This window comes from Stegodyphus dumicola, chromosome 7, assembly GCF_044657685.1.
Source record: "Stegodyphus dumicola isolate Sdum_Otavi_A_Nest chromosome 7, ASM4465768v1".
In the NCBI taxonomy this organism is placed as follows: domain Eukaryota; kingdom Metazoa; phylum Arthropoda; class Arachnida; order Araneae; family Eresidae; genus Stegodyphus; species Stegodyphus dumicola.
This window is the reverse complement of record NC_140774.1, coordinates 51,304,370-51,322,777: the sequence shown is the minus strand read 5'-3', so window position 1 is coordinate 51,322,777 and position 18,408 is coordinate 51,304,370. Positions and strand designations below refer to the sequence as shown.

The window sequence follows — 18,408 nt, the reverse complement described above, 5'->3', positions numbered from 1 at the left end:
ATTGTTACAAATTTTGTACTTAGATATGTAATTTTAATCGAATTATAAGTAAAATTGTTGTATTTTTCTGTATAATGTAGTGATAGACAAATTTTAAGAGAAAGCTATGCCCGAAAAGTAAGATTACAGGGTCAAGTGCATTTAACATTGAGTAAATGGGTATCTCGGTAATTTGGGGCGATATCGTGTAAAGTGTTAATTTTCTTACCAGTAGAGATAAAATAAATTCCAAAAACTCGAGCAAATAATCAAAGGATTGGATAATAATATTTTAAGCTTTTTACCACTTTTAGAAAGTTTTCTAACCGAAAATAACTTTACAATAAAAGAATTAACATCCGACATTAAAAAGCATTGTTTTTAATTGATAAATAATTTGAACATATATTTTCCGGAGGATTATGAAAACGTAAATTGGATAAGAAATCTATTTTATTCAAATGTACCTGAAATTTTATCGCATGAAGAAAAAGAACGTTTGACAGAAGTTCCCTGTAATCGAACTCTAACCGAAGATTTCAAAAATAATACACTTCTTAACTTTTAGCTAAGCCGAAAAAAGAATTTAAAGGCATTTCAAATAAAGCTATTAAATTTTCATTGCCTTTTTGCATAGCCTATTTGTGTGAACAAGGATTTCCTTCCATGTTATATTTGAAAAATAAATACGGAACAAAATGAAAAGTTGATCCTAATTTACGGTTAAAACTAAGTGAAATAATTCCAGACATAAAGAAACTGATCTCTCTTAACAGCCCAGAGTTTTACATTAAATTTTAGAATTAAAGTATTATAATTTAAATTTTGATAATTAATATGGTAGCCAATTTTTAATTTAATAATTTTTTCTGTGTTCATATTTAATACAAATGGCAAAATACTCTTTTTTTTTAATATATCTATTGAGAAACTGAAAAATAGTCATTGTAAAATGTAGTAGTGGTATTAAAGTTTTCAATTTTTCATTTAGCTTTCCAAAAATATCAACTACATATGTCCTAAACACGCCAACCATAATTCACTAATTAAACAATTTTGCAATTCCAATTTCGAATCACATAGGAAAATTTGAATTTCTGATCGAAGTTCAAAAAGACAATTTAAAACGTTGCCTCAGGATAATCACCTCACTTCGAAATGTAATAAAAGCGTTTCATATTCACTGCACATCTCTTGGTGTAAACAAGAGCAAACTACCTACAGCAATGCACTTATTCCAAGGAATATCATTCTCAGACATAAAATTGTCAATTACTTTGAAAATTTCATTTGCATTTCCTCGATTATGAAGAGATTCAGAAAATAAATACATTTCGGCAATTTGTTTATCTTCATCGAAACGTATGTAAACTAATAATTGAACAAAGCTCATTATAATTAAGGCACAATAACATGCAGAACAAATACTAATTCAAAAGTCAAACAACAAAAATCAGCGTTATATTTTCAAATTTCCACAGGACTAGTTTTGATGGTTTTACTGAACAACCATCTTATACTGCAAAAGCGGAAATGAGCGAGATAGGATATAATGATCAGATAAGATAAGAAAGCCCGGACAGTTATTTTCTTGTCTGGGCTGTCGGGTATGTCTGAATTAGTAAAGCTCATTATATCAGTACTTTCATGCAATGGCAATGCAGAATACTCACTGTGTTTATTTTTTGAATAAGTGTCTCTTTTATGGAATTTGTCATTTAATGAAGTTGTCGACTTACCATACCATTTGATAATGGAATATTATTAATTTCATTAGCTGCTTTTTCATTGAATGTTAAAATGATATCTTTAGCTGCTATAACATAAAGTTTTTTGTCCAATAGTATGAGCCTGCCCAGTCCTGGCAGTTCTTAGGCTTGCTAGTAACTAGCTTCCAAAGCTTTCTCACTTGAAGTAACAAAACCACTCAGTAAAGTGGTTAGCGTCGCTGACTGCTGTGTCGAAGGTCCCGGGTTCCAATCCCGAAGAAGCATAGATATTAGTACAGTCAAAAGTCTTTAATCCGGACTCGTCGGGACTTTGGCAATTCCGGATTATCAGTTTTTCCGGATTATAGATCATGAGTTTAAATCTGGTAAGATGGCATGCAGAAATTATAAAATTAAAAATATGAAACTGTAATTTATGAAATAAAGAGCAATTATGATCTAAAGGGTATTAAAATTATAAAAAAAAGCTTAATATTTATTTATTTACTTTATTAAACATTTCTTTCAACACGCGCATGCGTAAAGCATAAATTATGCATAGTCAAAATTAGAAAATTGCAACTAGAAAACTATTTGATGTGTATTCGTGATATTTATAATGATGAAGAATTTGGTTTAAATCATATCAAAGGAGTACATCGAGATGAAATACTGCATTTATTAAGGAATTATAAGCTGAATAAAATAAAAACATCTGCTCTGAAGAAGAGGATAGTGCTGACAGATCAACTACCAGTTCATTGGGCGCTGCATACCCCCTTCCCATCCCGGAGCTGTGTGAAATTGATAAACAAATTTCGGAATGTTTAGAGAATCAAAGAATATGACATTATCCATTTTTTGCAGCAATTCTACTTTTTGTTTGATGGACATCGAAACATGCTTTCGCTTTGTAGATCCTTTGGTAGCTATTATTTGACATAATTGAAAGTTCAAGCTTACTTTTATAAAATTGCTCTAACGGTCTGCAAAAAAATAAGCCGGATCCAATAAAAAGATTAAGGAACAACGCAGTCTGCAACATTAACTGAAATAGATAATGAGATAATTTTAGCTTAGCTTATACCATCGGTTATACATTAATCGCACATGCGTAAACGTATTATGTGCATGCATAAACGCATATGCATATGCATAAACGTATTATGTGCATGCATAAATGCATATGTGTATGCGTAAATGTATTATGCGCAGGCGTTGACGCATGCGCAGAAAGTTTGTAGCTTTGAGGTCCGGATTATGGACATCTGGATTAAAGACTTTTGACTGTATTGTGTCTGTGCAGCATGGGGGCACTCTAAATATGCGGCGTGCTGAAAGTTTTCTCGAGAGGTTGGTGACAGGGAAAGAAGGTGGGAGACATTCGGACCTGTCCCCAGATCTAATCTATAAATTCTTCTCAAAATTGGGGGTGGATCTGAGCAAAATCGCACTGTCACCTGTAAGGTGCATAAGATTGATCAATGACAGGCATAAACTTGCACTCCTTGCCACAAGGGTTTTCGTGGGCTTGGGCTGACTGTAGGTCAGACAAGTGAGCGTTACCAACAATAACAAATCTTTCATTACTTTTTTACAATTTTTGAATTCCGATAGTCCTGCCAACGTCTTAAAATATTCTTCAGATTTATCCTTTAAACTGGCATGCTTAGATTCAAGATGTCTTAAGAAACAATGGTTTCATACTTTGATTGGATAACAGTTCACCGCAAACAACACATTGAAGTTGCGGGCCCATTTCATCTCCCAGTGGAACAGTGCAACACCGGTGTAACTGGGTTAAACCCACCTTTCTTAGTACAAGTAAATCCGAATGATAAATAACTTTCATTATGTTTTCTGGAATTTTTTTTTTTCTTTTCAGTATTCTTTGTGCTAGTATATTGTCCTGGATCCATCACCTGTGAATCGTCACTTTTCTGCTTAGTCACTCCTAGCCATTTTTCCATGTTTGTTTAATTATTTTTCACAAATTTTTAAATGCACAATATATTACGAATTCTTCAAGAATAGATGACGATATTCTGAAATCCCATAGAAAAGTAAGGAATACAAAGCAACAAGAAGACAGAATACCTGCTGTTAGAGACGGCAAACCAACGTAAAAAGTTATTCTCATTGAAAATGGAGCAATATGAACCCAGAAATGGCTACATAAAGTGCTGAGATGATATTAAATAAATAAACTCTAAGAGAATTAATGAGACACTATTATTTTTTAATAGGAACTTATTTTTATTTCCTATTAAATACAGCATCCATTTCTATCACTCCTTTCAAAAACATCATTTATGGCAAATTTTGTTATGTCTAAGGCTAAAAGAGTAGTTGTGAAATGTACAACATTGGAAGAACCACGAAAACTGCCATGCAGACAGATCTTTCGCCTCTTGCTAAGGTCTATAAGCAGCTATTGACCTTGAACAAAGCTCAGATCGTATAAATTATGAGTGTTAGAGAAAAAACTCAAACACGATATTGGGGTTTTAATTTTTGAATTTAAAAGTTAAAAAAACTTTGCTTCTTTGCATATACTGCCTATTTATCTCTTGTGTACTACCAGTGGTATGCATACTACTGTTTGAAAACCCCTGCTCTATACTATTGTTTCAATATGTTAAATATTTGCTGATCTTGGATTATGAATACCTGGCGTATTTTTATTGTTTTCTTGTTGAAGAAGAATTTTTTTCCTTGCTGATCACCCTAGTGTGTCCATGTGTTCTAATGACTGTTTTAACAGTTTCAGGGTTAATGTTTATTGCAAGCCATTCTTCTAAATGTATTGCAAGTTTTGCATCACTAGTTTTTTTATTTTTTTAATTTTTCATGGGACTAAACTCCAGTTCCTTTGCATTAGCTTGAAATGTGCTTCAGCCTTCAGTGCATTTTGAACAGATCCATGCAGTTTTTACCATTTGCATAAATAAAAGATAGCTGAACGCTTTGCATAATGAATTTTTTAATACTATTATCATCTTTAAAAATGTGAATGTTAAATTTCGAATAGTAGCTGTTGTTAATTTGTAGTGTCTTGCCATGTTCACTTCGGATATGGGACTGTTAATATATTTTGCTAAGCAAGTAATAAATTCCAAAAGCAGATTATAATTCTTGTGATCTATTTTTATTTAAAATCCAAAAAATGACAAGAAATATAATCTTCCAAAATATCTTAATGTTGGAGTTAAAGAAGAAAAGTGTTAATCAGGAACTTGTATAATAATTTAGACACTTTTGGAATAAGCTATTTCACTGCAAATAATATTGTGATGCTAGTTTATTCAGTTTGTAACAAGCAAGCCATAAAATAGAAAGAATACTATATTGGGAAAAAATTTGGAGTCTTTGTTTCAGTGTACAAGATTTGTGCAAATAAATTTCAAGAATATAAGTATTTAAAAACAAATGCGAGTCACTGTATACTGTATTTGATGGCATATAAGACACACCCTTATTTAGATGGCCACACACAAGAAAAAAAAGTTTCAATAGTGTGGTTTCTTTTACTTCTCACGTTTCATAAAAGCCAAATAACCAATTATTGAATGCAATTACCTTCATGTATAAGATGCAAGTAACTTTTTTGAGACCAAATTTAGGGAAAAAAAGTGCGTCTTATATGCCGTCAAATACGGTAATACATTTTTGAGGAGAACTTTTTGAATAAAGCTGGCTCTTGCTTACATTATATATGAGAAAAACCATAAAGTTGTTGAACATACAATAGACTATAATTGTTCAGTGCTTTAGTCCAGTATTGGGATTCAACCAGATCACATGGGTTTTGCAGCACTGTTTGCTAAAAATATTTTTAATTAGGTTAATAAATTTTTTTAATTAAATTGTAATATTTACTTTGGCAGTTTATTCCTATTAACTAATCCCTATTAACTAATCTAATTTGTAATATTTAATATAATAATTTATATTTTTCACTTATTTATATACTATTCTTATCACTTATTTTATTAAATTATTTGGATCCCAAAACTGCTTTAGTCATTTGAGTGTTAAGAAGCTTGACTAAATGCTAAGGAAATGAAAATTATATAAATGCTATTTTAATACTTCCTTATTTTAGTGGCTCCGACCTTATGCAACTATAAGCACGAATGTAAAAACAAAATGACATGACCTATAATAATAGCAATAATACTCAGTTGTTGGTTGCTCAGAATATTTTTAATAATTTTTAAAATGACTCTAACCAGCTTCTTCAAGTTTCTCTGTTTTATATCCCTTCCAGCAGTCTGAATAGAGTTGGTATATCCATCTTGCGCTCATTAATTTTCTCCATTAGTGTACTAGCAGCATCTGTATTTGAGATCTGGACAACAAAGCATTCCCATCTTCATGGCATATTCCTCCAAAAATCTATTGTTGTGGGAACACTGTGCCTCTGATGTTCTTTTGTCGAATGAACAAACTGTCATTGATTTCAGCTGTTTTATTGGGACTGCTTATTCGCCCATTGAATCTTTGCATCAGATGTAAAGAACATTTCCTGTGTGTAACTGTTCCAGTCAATTGCAGAATTTTCATACATATTAAAGTATTTGTCACACCAATTGAAGGACATCAATTCCTCTGTTTATTATGAATACATGAATTCAACATGGAGGCCCTTCTTCTTTTTATGATTTTTAGCATTTCACCTCCAAATGATAATGTCATTAATATATAATTTCCTGTTGCAACTATTTTTGCATAATGTCAAACGAGAATTAGAAAAAAAAAAAAAAAAAAAAATGATATAGCATCCACCTCTCTATTTGGTAAATTAAAGACTGTTAACCAGATATTCACAAAAAAAGCAAGGAATATTATTGAAAAACCAAAGCAAGTTCAGAAATATTAGAAAAAATAAATTGGATGCTAACACAAGAACACATGACGAGATATCTTGGTTATTAGCAATTCAATCTCGGGTGCCGCTATAATAAGAAAGTACCATTATTTTAAAGTGTTTAATAAAATTAAATATTCCTAATTTTTTTCAAGGCAGATAGTTGTAAAATTATTTCTGATGTCTGTTTCTTATTTAGTGTTTTATTTATTTATTATTTTTTAGGTGCTCGTGAACTGTGTAAGCTTTGTGGTAATAAGTGTCTTACAATAAATATTTCTTCCTCGGTAATTATCACTTTTAATATATATTAAATTCAGTTACTGTAGTCATGTGTATTTTTTAATTTCGAAATTTTTGTTTTTAAATTCTGTAAATACATTTCTGAATTGAAAAAGACATAGCAAGTATTTATATTAGCTTCATAATAATATTATTGAGAACTAATATCTCAAAAATTATTATTAAAAATAGCCTTTTTCTCATCTTTTGGAAGATATTTCTACATTTGTTTTAGCTTGGTAACTTTATTAAAATTGTTTTTTAAGTTGGAATAAATATTAAAAGCTTCAGTTCTAAGTTAAGATATGCTTAAATTTATAAGGTAATGAATCCTCCTTAAGGGAAAGATGTGATTAAAAAATTCCATCTATCTCAAAATCTTATTTGCCATTCATATGTCTGTAAAGCTGATATTTGTTAAATGAAAGTAGATAAATTTATTGAAACTGTCCATTATTTTTGTTTTAAAATGTGCCTTTTTACTTGTACACAGTAAGGGAAGTAGGTAAAAGTATAGTTTAGGGTACCCCTTGTCGAAACTTGGTGGCGCATGGATACCGATTTTGTGCAATTCTTTGACTCGTTATTTTGGCTTGCGAAGCGGCGATTTTTGCGCCAAAAATCGCCGCTACACAAAGCCAAAATAACCAGACAAAACAATTGCACAAACTCGGTATCCATAAACACATCGACTTATTTTCACTTAAAAAAAAAAATCCCCGAATTGCACAAAAATGGCATTGCGCACTCCTTTGCATTTATCCATGTACACGTCGACCTAATTTAACTTTAAAAAAGTCTCCGAATTGCACAAAAATGGCATTGCGCACTCTTTTAACTTTGTACATGTCGACCTATTTTCACTTAAAAAAAAAAATCCCAGAATTGCACAAATTTGTATTGCGCACTCCCTTTACTTTGTCCACGTACACATCGATATATTTTCATTCAAAAAGTCAAAGGAACACCCAATTCTACAATATAGGCAAACAAAAAATACATAATCTCAATAAAATACATTTTAAACCAAACAATAAAATAACATAAAAAAGGAAAAATATGTTATGCATTTAAGGACTACCAAAAGCAAATATTCACTTATCATGATTTTCGAGTTCGCTTCGTACACCCAGAGCCACGTAAAAATCAAAATATCAATCATACTCAAATGACTTTTTTCAAACCAGGTACTCTTTCTGATCAAACGCTTCACATAGTGACCATCTGAACCTTTCTTCCTACAAACCCATTCAAATCCATCTAAACGGTTTTTATGTTTGACTAGACACATATCCTTCCTACATACAGGACACTTATAATGACTACTAAGTAAACCTTCATTTACACACCAGTCAATTAAAGCTCTTTTCCCCTTTCGTTCCAAATCGTACAGAAACTTCAAATTAATCTTACTACATTCGGCCATTCTACCGTCTAAAGAATCAAAGCAACACACACCACAAAAACGCTTACAAAACATCTCATGATTCAAAATTTCCCAGAATCATGCACCCGATTACGTCACAATAGGGTTTCCATAACATTCAACTACTCAGGCTACCATAAATCAAACAACAATTTGGCGATAAATCAAACAACTTCACCGTAATACAAGGGGTACCTTAAAAGTCTATCTACCCGGGAAGTATTGTAATCGTGAAAATTTTCGAGTGTCATATTTAGTATATAAATATGAAATTAACAAATATTAAAAGCTAATTTAAATTTAAATTTTAAATTATGAAAATTTAATTATATACAAAAAGATTAATTATTGCTGTGACTAATTTGTAATATTTAAATTCAAAGAGCATATGTAAATTAAATATCTAAAACCTTGAAAAAATATTTAATAATCCAAAAAATTAATCCTAAAAATTATCCTATAAATAAATATATATATATATAAACTTAGAGCCTATGTATATAAATATATATGTATATAAACTTTAGAGCAAGTTAAAAGAAAATCGTGGTCAAAGCAGGGCAATTCCTCAACAATATTCATAATTACATCCTTGTATAAGAAGTTTCACATAAAATCTGAACAATTCAGAATTTAAAAAAGGATCATAGTAGTACAAATGTGAAAACTAAAAATGCAAAAGAGAAAAAATATACAAAAATAAAAATATAAAAATTAACTGATTAAGATTACTGAAACTCGAATTCAGAACTCTTCAGGGAAAAATGAATTAAAACTTCTTAAAAGTTGATGAATATGCTTTGAAAACGTGTTTCGTTCTTCTAGTTCATTTGAGATCAATAACTGAAAAATGAAACAAATTTTCATTATATTAAAATTCATATATAAAAGCGAAAAAGTGAATCTGAAAGGTACCAGGATTTTCCCTACACATCTTCAAAACACTTGGAAAAAAGGATAAAACATAACATTGTTTCAAATTGACTACACAAAAAACCCATAAAACTGTACATTATGTAAAATGACCATTTGTGGGAAAAAAAAAAAACACCCAAATTGATCTGAAATTATTAGTATATGCAAATTCAAAATCAAATATAAATATAGAGCACAATACAAATAGATGTTTTTAAAGCATATTAATCAACTTTTATGAAGCTTTAATTCATTATTCCCTAAAGAGTTCTGAATTGGAATTTCAATAAAAGGAGATTAATGTATATTTCTTCCCTTTTGCATTTTTAGTTTTTGAGTTTGTACTACTATGATCTTTTTTTTTAATTTTGAATTGTTTAGGTTTTGTGTTAAACCTCATATACAAGGATGCAGTTACTAATATTGTTGTATAGTGCACAACATATTTAAAAATTAGTCTTTAATTTTTGCCTCTTTTTAAGTTTCTTTATGTATTTATATATATATATATATATATATATATATATACCAACTCTGTTACTCGGCTCTGTGGGCTAATTTTTTTGTATTCTTATATGTTGCTAATTTATGCAGTTTTTGAGTTACAAATGATTGAATTATGTTCTTATCATCTGGTTAAGGTTTTTATGCCTTTAGTTAATCTGCATGCAATAGTTATAAAATTATTAACGATTTAAAAGTTGTTTAAGTGCAGCTAAGCCTAATTTTTTTTAAGCATAGCAGCCATGTTTGTTTACGTTTGAAATTTGGCAGAATAGTGAATTAAGTCAGTTTCTGTACCTTAAGTATCTTTTTGCCAAGTGGGGCCAAAAGTAAACTTTCAGTTTGTGCACCGAAAAATCTGCCCTCTTGCCCACTGGCTGAATTGCTTATTTTTGCGTAGAAACTCTAATTTGAATTATAAAATTGTTTTTTAATTGTTTTTACTGTATTTGGTGTTTTATATTTTTCAATTTTTAATAAAGATATTTTGAGGTTTTATCTATTTTTGCCTTGTCTTGAAGTGAGAGCTGAATTAATTAAATGAAAAATTTATCTGTAATGAAATTCAAGAAAATGAGTTTAAATGAAATACAGGAAAAAAGTCACATAATTTAACATTCCATTTGAGGAAGTCGTGGTGTACACATTGGATTTTTTATTTTAGGATTAAATAATACACATCAATGAATTTTCAGTAAGATTGAAGATCAGAATTTTTAAAAATTTATATTTATATTTTTGTAACATTCATAAGAGTACTTTATGGGATAAAAAATAACTTTGAATAATTTTGTTTCAAATAAATATTTTCAATGTAATCACTTGTTTTAAGTTGAATTTTTCTTCTGTTTCTTTGCTTTAAAATAATGTGTAGCCAGCTGAAGAGTAAGCTATGGAAATAGTTTGAGACTAAGCAAATGGAAATATATGTATTTATCTAAAAAAGATTTATATGTTACATTCCTTTAGCTTTAAAACAAAATCTGTAAACATTATTATTTTACTTATTATGTTAATTGTGTCAATGAGAGAGAATTTCTGTATTAATCTTTTACTATTTTTTAAACATTTTGTTTTATTTTGTTTTTACAAAATTATGTACCATAAATTATGTTTTCTATATTGATGTTGTTTTGATGTAATTGTTATGTATTTTTTGGGATACAGATGAAACCTGATGTGCAGATTTATTTTATGGATCCAGGTGAAATACTGAGGAAAAAATTGAAAGAAATTCTGCAGGTTGGTGTTGGTGGACTAATTTTGTGTTTGATTTAGTCATAGTTAAAAATTTATTCTTATTTTATTTTAAACTAATTAGCAGCTAAATATTTTACCCGTTCTACCACTAATAGTACACTTAATATCATATTATATTAAGTAACACTTATAATATTATATTAAGTATAAGTCATATACAACTTAATAAATTTTTGAAGGAATGTGTCGCCTTTATTTAAATCAGAGGTTCCCAACAGGATTAGTATTGACTCAATGAGGTCAATGAAATTTCATATGGAACTGGTGAATATCGAGGGGTCAATAGCTGAATATACACTGGCAATTAATGACATAATCAGTATCCTATTGATTATCCTCCCCAAAATAATTATTATTAATAAAATTGATATTTAATTGTTTATTGATATAAAGCTATATTAAGTAGTAATGAAGAAGTTATGTAAATTATATGTAAAGGGAAAACGTACTAAAATTATTTAATATATTTAAATATCATTAATATTTTTATTTTTTCAATTTTTGTTTGACTTGTTTATGTCGACGTATTATGAATTGAAAAGAATTCTGATAACATAATGCTACTGCATGGTGTTAAAAAGAATTGTATTTCCTTAGAAGATGTTTATTATATACAAGCCATACGCAAAACTGAAAAGGAGATTTTAATGCTCGCTTTCAAGACATTAATAATTTGAATGTGCCAGCATGACTTATTGAACCCCTGAACTGCGATATATCTGATGTTGATACTATGATGCAAGAACAGTTGATTGCACTGAAGGAGGATATTCAAGCACAAGTTTTATTCTAAATGTATGGGTATTTTAGTTTTGAAATTAAAATATCTTCCAACAGAAATATCCCGAAATAAATATCATTGCCAAACCAACATTACCGACCTTTCCGTCTAGTGGAAGCAGGTTTCAATTAACTTATTTACTATGGAAAACAAGAAGCAGACTGAATATTCTTAAATGATGTGATTTAAGAATTAAGCTAAGCAATTTTATGCCAAATATTAAAAAAAATGCGTCAATACATCAAGCACATTAAGTAAAATTGAACTTCTTTGCTATTAGAGTCTGCGATTTTGTTTCTGTTACCTTGTTTATGCAGTGGAGCACCATTTATATGTTTCTCATTCATATGTCTTTCATATGTATGCATCATTTCATTGTGATCGTTATTCAGTCTTATTTATTTTAATAGTAAAATATTTATTTCATATATCACATAACTTTGATTATATGTAGCTTTTGCTTGACTTATTGCATAGGTTTTACATTTTGCAGTCCTACCGGTCAAATACTTTCCTCGGAAATAGGGATAGAAGATGGGAGGAAAGGCATGAGACATCACATTTCAGTTTGGTACAGGAATTGAAAACCAGTTAATGAATGGAGAAAATATGAATTTAGAAATCAAACAACAAAAATCAGCGTTATATTTTCAAATTTTCACAGGACTAGTTTCGATGGTTTTACCGAACCATCATCCTCAGCTGCAAAAGCGCATGGCTTTTTTGGCCCAAAAAAGGTTGGGAACCTCTGGGCTGTTTGAACTAGCCTTTACTTCTAGAACATTTTCAAATTCTTAATGACACCCAGATTTAAATGTGGAAATATATGAAAACTGTCTTAAGCAGCCACTACTTGTTAGAGTTCGTAGTGGTCCTTACAAGTGCTTATAAATCCTTATATTTGAAAATAAAATATAAAAGCCCTCAGATGTGCTTACTTTTTCTCTAAAGCACTTATTTTTTTGTTTTTAGTGCTTATTTTTTGCTTTTAATGCTTTTTTTTTAAACAAGTGCAAATTTTCTCCCCGTACCAAAGCCGAAACTAAATAAACAACTTTTCTTCCTTATATGGAACGTCAGATAGTGAACCATACTCTCAGAAGTAGCTTTTTGCCCCTTTCTCTGCATTAACATAGCCTTTGGTGCACGTGAGTACAGACAGGTGCACTTCATTGTATTGTTTAAAGAATTGTGAAAGCAGTAGAAAATTCTAATACATTCCGTATGCTTTTGCTCCCACCCAATATTACACACATTTGAATTTCTATCAAGATTTGACTAATTTACATTCTCGTTCCAAGTGGTCAGTTCATATTCGCGTTTATTATGATCGGTATGCTTATATTATGAGCATATCTATGAATATTTATAACAATATATTTGCAGTAACTGCTGAAGTATAGATAAACTTCAAAAAAGTGTGTTTTAACACAGATTAGTCTTCTAAGGAATACTATTCGGAATGGTATAAATAAAGTGAAAGTAATTGAATAGTCAAAATATTTTTTTGGGGGGGGCAATGCATTATACAGTACGAAAGTTGGGGGTTCTCCTCTTTCTCTGCAAAATCTCGAATATTGAAACCGTTATAGTTCGCAACAAAGCAAGCAAAAGACCTTTTTTTTTGGTCACTTTCCAACCTGGATAGAATAGGACTAAAAGTTCTGCGGTCTACCAACCCAAGCAAAAAATGATTCTGTTCCAGAAATTTAATGCAGTCTGTTCAAAATTAGAATAAAAAACACCTCAGATTGGTAATTAATTAATATAAGTATGGCAGGGATATCGCACGGAGCGTGATGTGTCCTGCTCAATGATAAATATGCTCACCATACAAAACAAAGGGGCGTTTTCCTTTATTTAGTTATTTATTCTCCGAATACTGGCAGCTGTTGTGTAATATCATATTGTGTAATATCATGTACGGAAGAATTAAGGCGCATATATTGCAAAATAACGTTCGCGATATTTCGCAGAGATAAAAGAGTTTTACTGTACTTGCTAAGCAGATTATTTTTCCATTCCATTGGGCTATTTTTTATATGATGCACATATCGAAATGTCAAAAGCATTATTTAGCTGAAAAATCTAAAGAACAGCTACAATCTTTCCTCTTTTACCAGTTACACTGGACTATCCAGAATTTTCAGATATTCGGCAATTTCTGAGTATGCCAGTTAGTTAAGCTTTTACTGTTAAAGGATAATTGCATGAAGCAATTTCCCGTCTTTCAGAACAGTTCTCTCTTTTTTTTTTTTTACTTAAATTACTATCTGTTAAGGAAAAACAGTTATATAATGAAAATTTAGAAAATGTTCAGAATTTTGATCTAAGTTAAATTATTCAAATATTAATATGAAAAATAAATTGTATTTATTTTTAGGTGCCAAGTGAATATAATAAAGATGGCTTATTATTTATTTTCTCTGTTTTGAACTGAAATTCCATCATTAAATCTTTTAATATAACTTAGTTCTGCAAAGTTTTCCCCTCTCTCATTGTAAACTAGTTCTGTAAATTGAACTCTTATTTAAAATTTAAAAAAAAGAATGTAATTGTTTTCCATGGTTGAGTAATGCTCGTTCTCTCTTAATAAATACTGAATTTCTCATATTTTAAATTACAAGTCTAATTTTCTTTTAAGGTTATGCAATTGTGTAAGACATTTACGACTGCGCATATGCGTCTGCGCAAGTGCAGAATACGTTTTCGCGTGCGCGTTTAATGTATAACGAACGGTATAAGCTAAAATTATCTAATTATCTATTTCAGTTAATGTTGATAATTGCGTTGTTCCTTAATCTTCGAATTGGATCCGGCTTATTATTTTTTGCAGACTGTAAGAGCAATTTTCTAAAAGTAAGCTTGAACTTTCGATTATGTCAAATAGAATTTCCGATGCTGGAGCTCCCAAAGGATCTAGAAAACGAAAGTATGTTTCGATGTCCATCAAACAAAAACGAATTGCTACAAAAAATGGATAAAAGCATATCCTTTGTTTATCTAACCGTTCCGAAATCTGTTTATCAATTTCACGCTGCTCTGCGCGGGGGGGGGACGTCGCGGCGCGCAATGAACTGGAAGTTGATCTGTCAACACTATCGTTATCTTCAGGGCAGATGTTTTTATTTTATTCGGCTTATAATTCCTTACTAAATGTAGTATTTAATTTCGATGTACTCCGTCTTTATACGATTTAAATCAAATTCCTCGTCATTATAAATATCACGAATACAAATCAAATAGTTTTCTGGTTGCAATTTTCTAATTTCGGCTATGCGTAAGGTATGCTTTACGCATCCGCGCGTTGAAAGAAATGTTTAATAAAGTAAACAAATAAATATTAGGCTTCTTTTTTGGTAAATTTTGATACCCTTTAGACCATAATTGCTCATTATTTTATAAATTACGGTTTCATATTTTTAATTTTATAATTTCTGCATGCCATCTTACCAGATTTAAACTGATGATCTATAATCCGGAAAAATCGATAATCCGGAATCGCCGAAGTCCCGACGAGTCCGGATTAAAGACTTTTGACTGTAATATAAAATAAGATATTGTGGTAATATATAATTACCATATTACTTCAGATTTAAGTTTCACTTTTTATTCATATTATTAATATGCAAAATTAGCATGGGACTTAAATTCAAAGCAAGTATTTTAAATGAGACGGGAATATGACCAAAGTTTTAGTGGATATTTCCATAAGCCAGTAGCTGAAATGGTCCCAGATCTGACAGCATAAAGCAGTGTCAAAGTCGGCAGAATTTTTCATCTGCTAACGGTGATTGCCAAAACAAATATAAAAAGAGGAAAGATAAGAAACCTTTAAACTAGGTAGAGGTACTGTGGTACATAGAGGATAGTCACTCTAAATAGAAGAAAAACCCTCTTAAATTCAGTTGAATGTGGTACTAATTAAAAATTAGACCCTTCCATTGATTCAAATTTTGTTAAAGGGCATGTTTTCAAATGCATTTTTGGTCATCGAGGGGCAAAAAAGGTTTTTGGTAGAAAACGTTTTTCCTAAAAAAATTTAGGAGTCACAGAGGCTGTTTGATGTGGCTGGAATGAAGGTGATAGTACTCCAGAGGAAACATTTGGAAGAAGAATACAGAAGAAGGTTTTAAAGAACCTTTTTATTTAGTCTGAACTGAACATAAAGGCTTATCTTGTGTGACAGATAAAACTACTTGTAATTCTTGAAATAAATAACAACAGACAGTTGCATCTAAACACATAACGTAGTCTAAGAGTGTAAGAGTGTAAAAATCAGCATCCGATTTTTTTTTTAGCCCAGAAGGGCTATTTGTCTTAAAACGGCATATTGCATCGAATCACTGTAAATGTCCAAATCACTTTTCAAATTATTGCCACCAAATAATATCACTGTGTATTGTATTTAGAGAAACTATGAAGAATCTACATGAATGTATGTATGTGTCATGCATTATAAGCAATGGTACCTAGAGTCATAAAATTTTGAGTAATATAGTCCTCCATCCGAATATGGACACTTGGAAGCCCAAATTCAGAATTTCAAAGTTGTTTTATTACCTGTTTTATATTTTATAAAACTTTAATGAATTTTTGATTAAAAAAACTCAACAATTTCAAAGCAAGCAGTAGCAACACTGTACAGAATAAAATATTTTTATTTCCAGCGGGCAAGACTGTCTATCAAAAATTCTAAAGATATGCTGTTTTTTAAATAATTTTAGCACACTGTGAAATTAGCCCAAATGCTCTCAAAACATGTATGCGTCTGTAAGTGGGGGGAAAAAATCTGTTAGGGCGTAATAATCTGAAAGCGTTCAGATTTTATTTATTTATTATTCTTATTATTTTATTTTTTGGTGAGAAATTTACAGGCAAATGTAATACTTTGGATGGATTTTTTTTTAAATCTGCTGCTACGAAAATTAATTTTTAGGAAGATGTGATATAGCTTGATATGAACAAGCTAGGGAAAAATAAATAAAGCCGCCAATCTTGGACCTGAAGGAACTGAAGCCAAAAGAAAAGAAAGAATTAGAGCAGTCAATAAGAAATGTTTCAGGCATGTCTGAAGATAACCCAGGATTGACACATGTGATCAGTCACACTATAAAAACAGAAAATCCCTGACCCTTCCCCATGTAGAGAAAAATCCCACCTTTGTAACAAAATTAAAGAGGAAATCATGGAAAAGCACCTTGCAGAAATGTTGAGGAAAAAAATTATAGTCCCCATAAGTACTTCCTATGATAGCCTTCTGGTCTATGTCAAGAAAAAAATTATCTCCCATCTACGGATTTTAAAGCATTGTGTTGTGCTATTGGCAATAGAAGATTAAATAGCATAATAAAATACAGTACAAAGTCCGTAATCCGGACGTCCATAATCCGGACCTCAAAGCCACGAACGGTTTTTTTTTTTGTGTGTTTTACGCATGCGCATTTAATGAATAACGGATGGTATAAGCTAGACTAACATTATCTTTACTGATTCTAATACATTTCAGTTAATGTTGCAGATTGCGCTGTTTCTTAATGTTGTAATTGGATCCGGCTTATTATGTTTTGAAGACTGTTAGAGCAATTTTATAAAAATTAAGCTTGAACTGTGGATTATGTCAAAAAGAGTTTCCAATTCTGAAGCTACCAAAGGATCTACAAAGTGAAAGCATGTTTCAGTGTACCCCTTCCGATAGTGAAGAAAGTGACAGAGAGGTTATTGAAAACGAAAACATTTCGATTGACAAGTTAGTCGGTATTTTTGACACAGCAATTACAGGATTTGAACAGTGGAACTTTGTAACTGAAGAAGAAATTATGTTTGTTTATAGAATTAAAGAGAAAGTATTAGCACAAAAAACGAAGCAACTTGAACAACTTACGTTGAAAGAAATGTTTAATAAAGTAAACAAATAAATATTAAGCCTTTTTTTTTTTTTTTTTTTTTTTTTTTTTGTAAATTTTGATACCCTTTAGATCATAATTGCTCTTTATTTCATAAATTATGGTTTCATATTTTTAATTGTATAGTTTCTGCATGCCATCTTACCAGATTTAAATTGATAATCTGTAATCCGGAATCACCAAAGTCCCAACAAGTCTGGATTACGGACTTTGTACTGTATTCAGTTTACCCATTACCAATTATTCAGGATATCATTCAAAAAATAAAATCCACAAAACATATGAAGACATAAGATCTCACCTCTGAATATTTTCAGATATGTGTGAACCTGAAAGAGGTGCGAAGAACCAAATTAATTATGAAATCAGTGGTTTATGCCTTCCTTAAAATACTGTTAGCCTTTTGCGTAGCCCCCACAACATTTCAAAGAACCACGGACATAATTCTAAGACCAGTGCTGGCAAAATAAACATATATCTATAATGATGAAAATAGTTACTAGCAAGACAATTTATGAATACATTTGTGATTTGCACAAAGTTATTTTGCTTCTAAAAGAAGCAGCTTTAAAAGTCAGTGCGAGAAAATATAAAATTACAGCCAAAGAATTGCAGTATCTGAGCTATAAGATATTTGAGAGGGGAATCAAATTGGAAGATCAAAAATTGCAGCAATAAAAAATTATCTGTCACTAATACGGCTAAGAAATTGGCATAATTTTTGGCCTTGTGTTCATTTGGTTCATATGTGGCTTTCATCATCGCATTGCCAACAA

At 30.6% G+C, this 18,408-nt stretch overlaps 1 protein-coding gene across 10 annotated transcripts in view; it reads left to right on the top strand.

Annotated features, from left to right (window-relative positions):
• narya (RING finger protein narya) overlaps positions 1-18,408 on the top strand; it is a 213,841-nt gene that overhangs the window by 23,688 nt on the left and 171,745 nt on the right. For 9 of the 10 annotated variants that reach the window (XM_085820189.1, XM_085820190.1, XM_085820192.1 and 6 more), the window contains exons 3-4: positions 6,784-6,845; positions 10,853-10,927. In XM_085820189.1, the coding sequence (XP_085676315.1) occupies positions 6,784-6,845; positions 10,853-10,927 (137 nt within the window). The remainder of the gene's footprint in view (positions 1-6,783; positions 6,846-10,852; positions 10,928-18,408) is intronic. The other variant, XM_085820195.1, reaches the window with a different exon arrangement.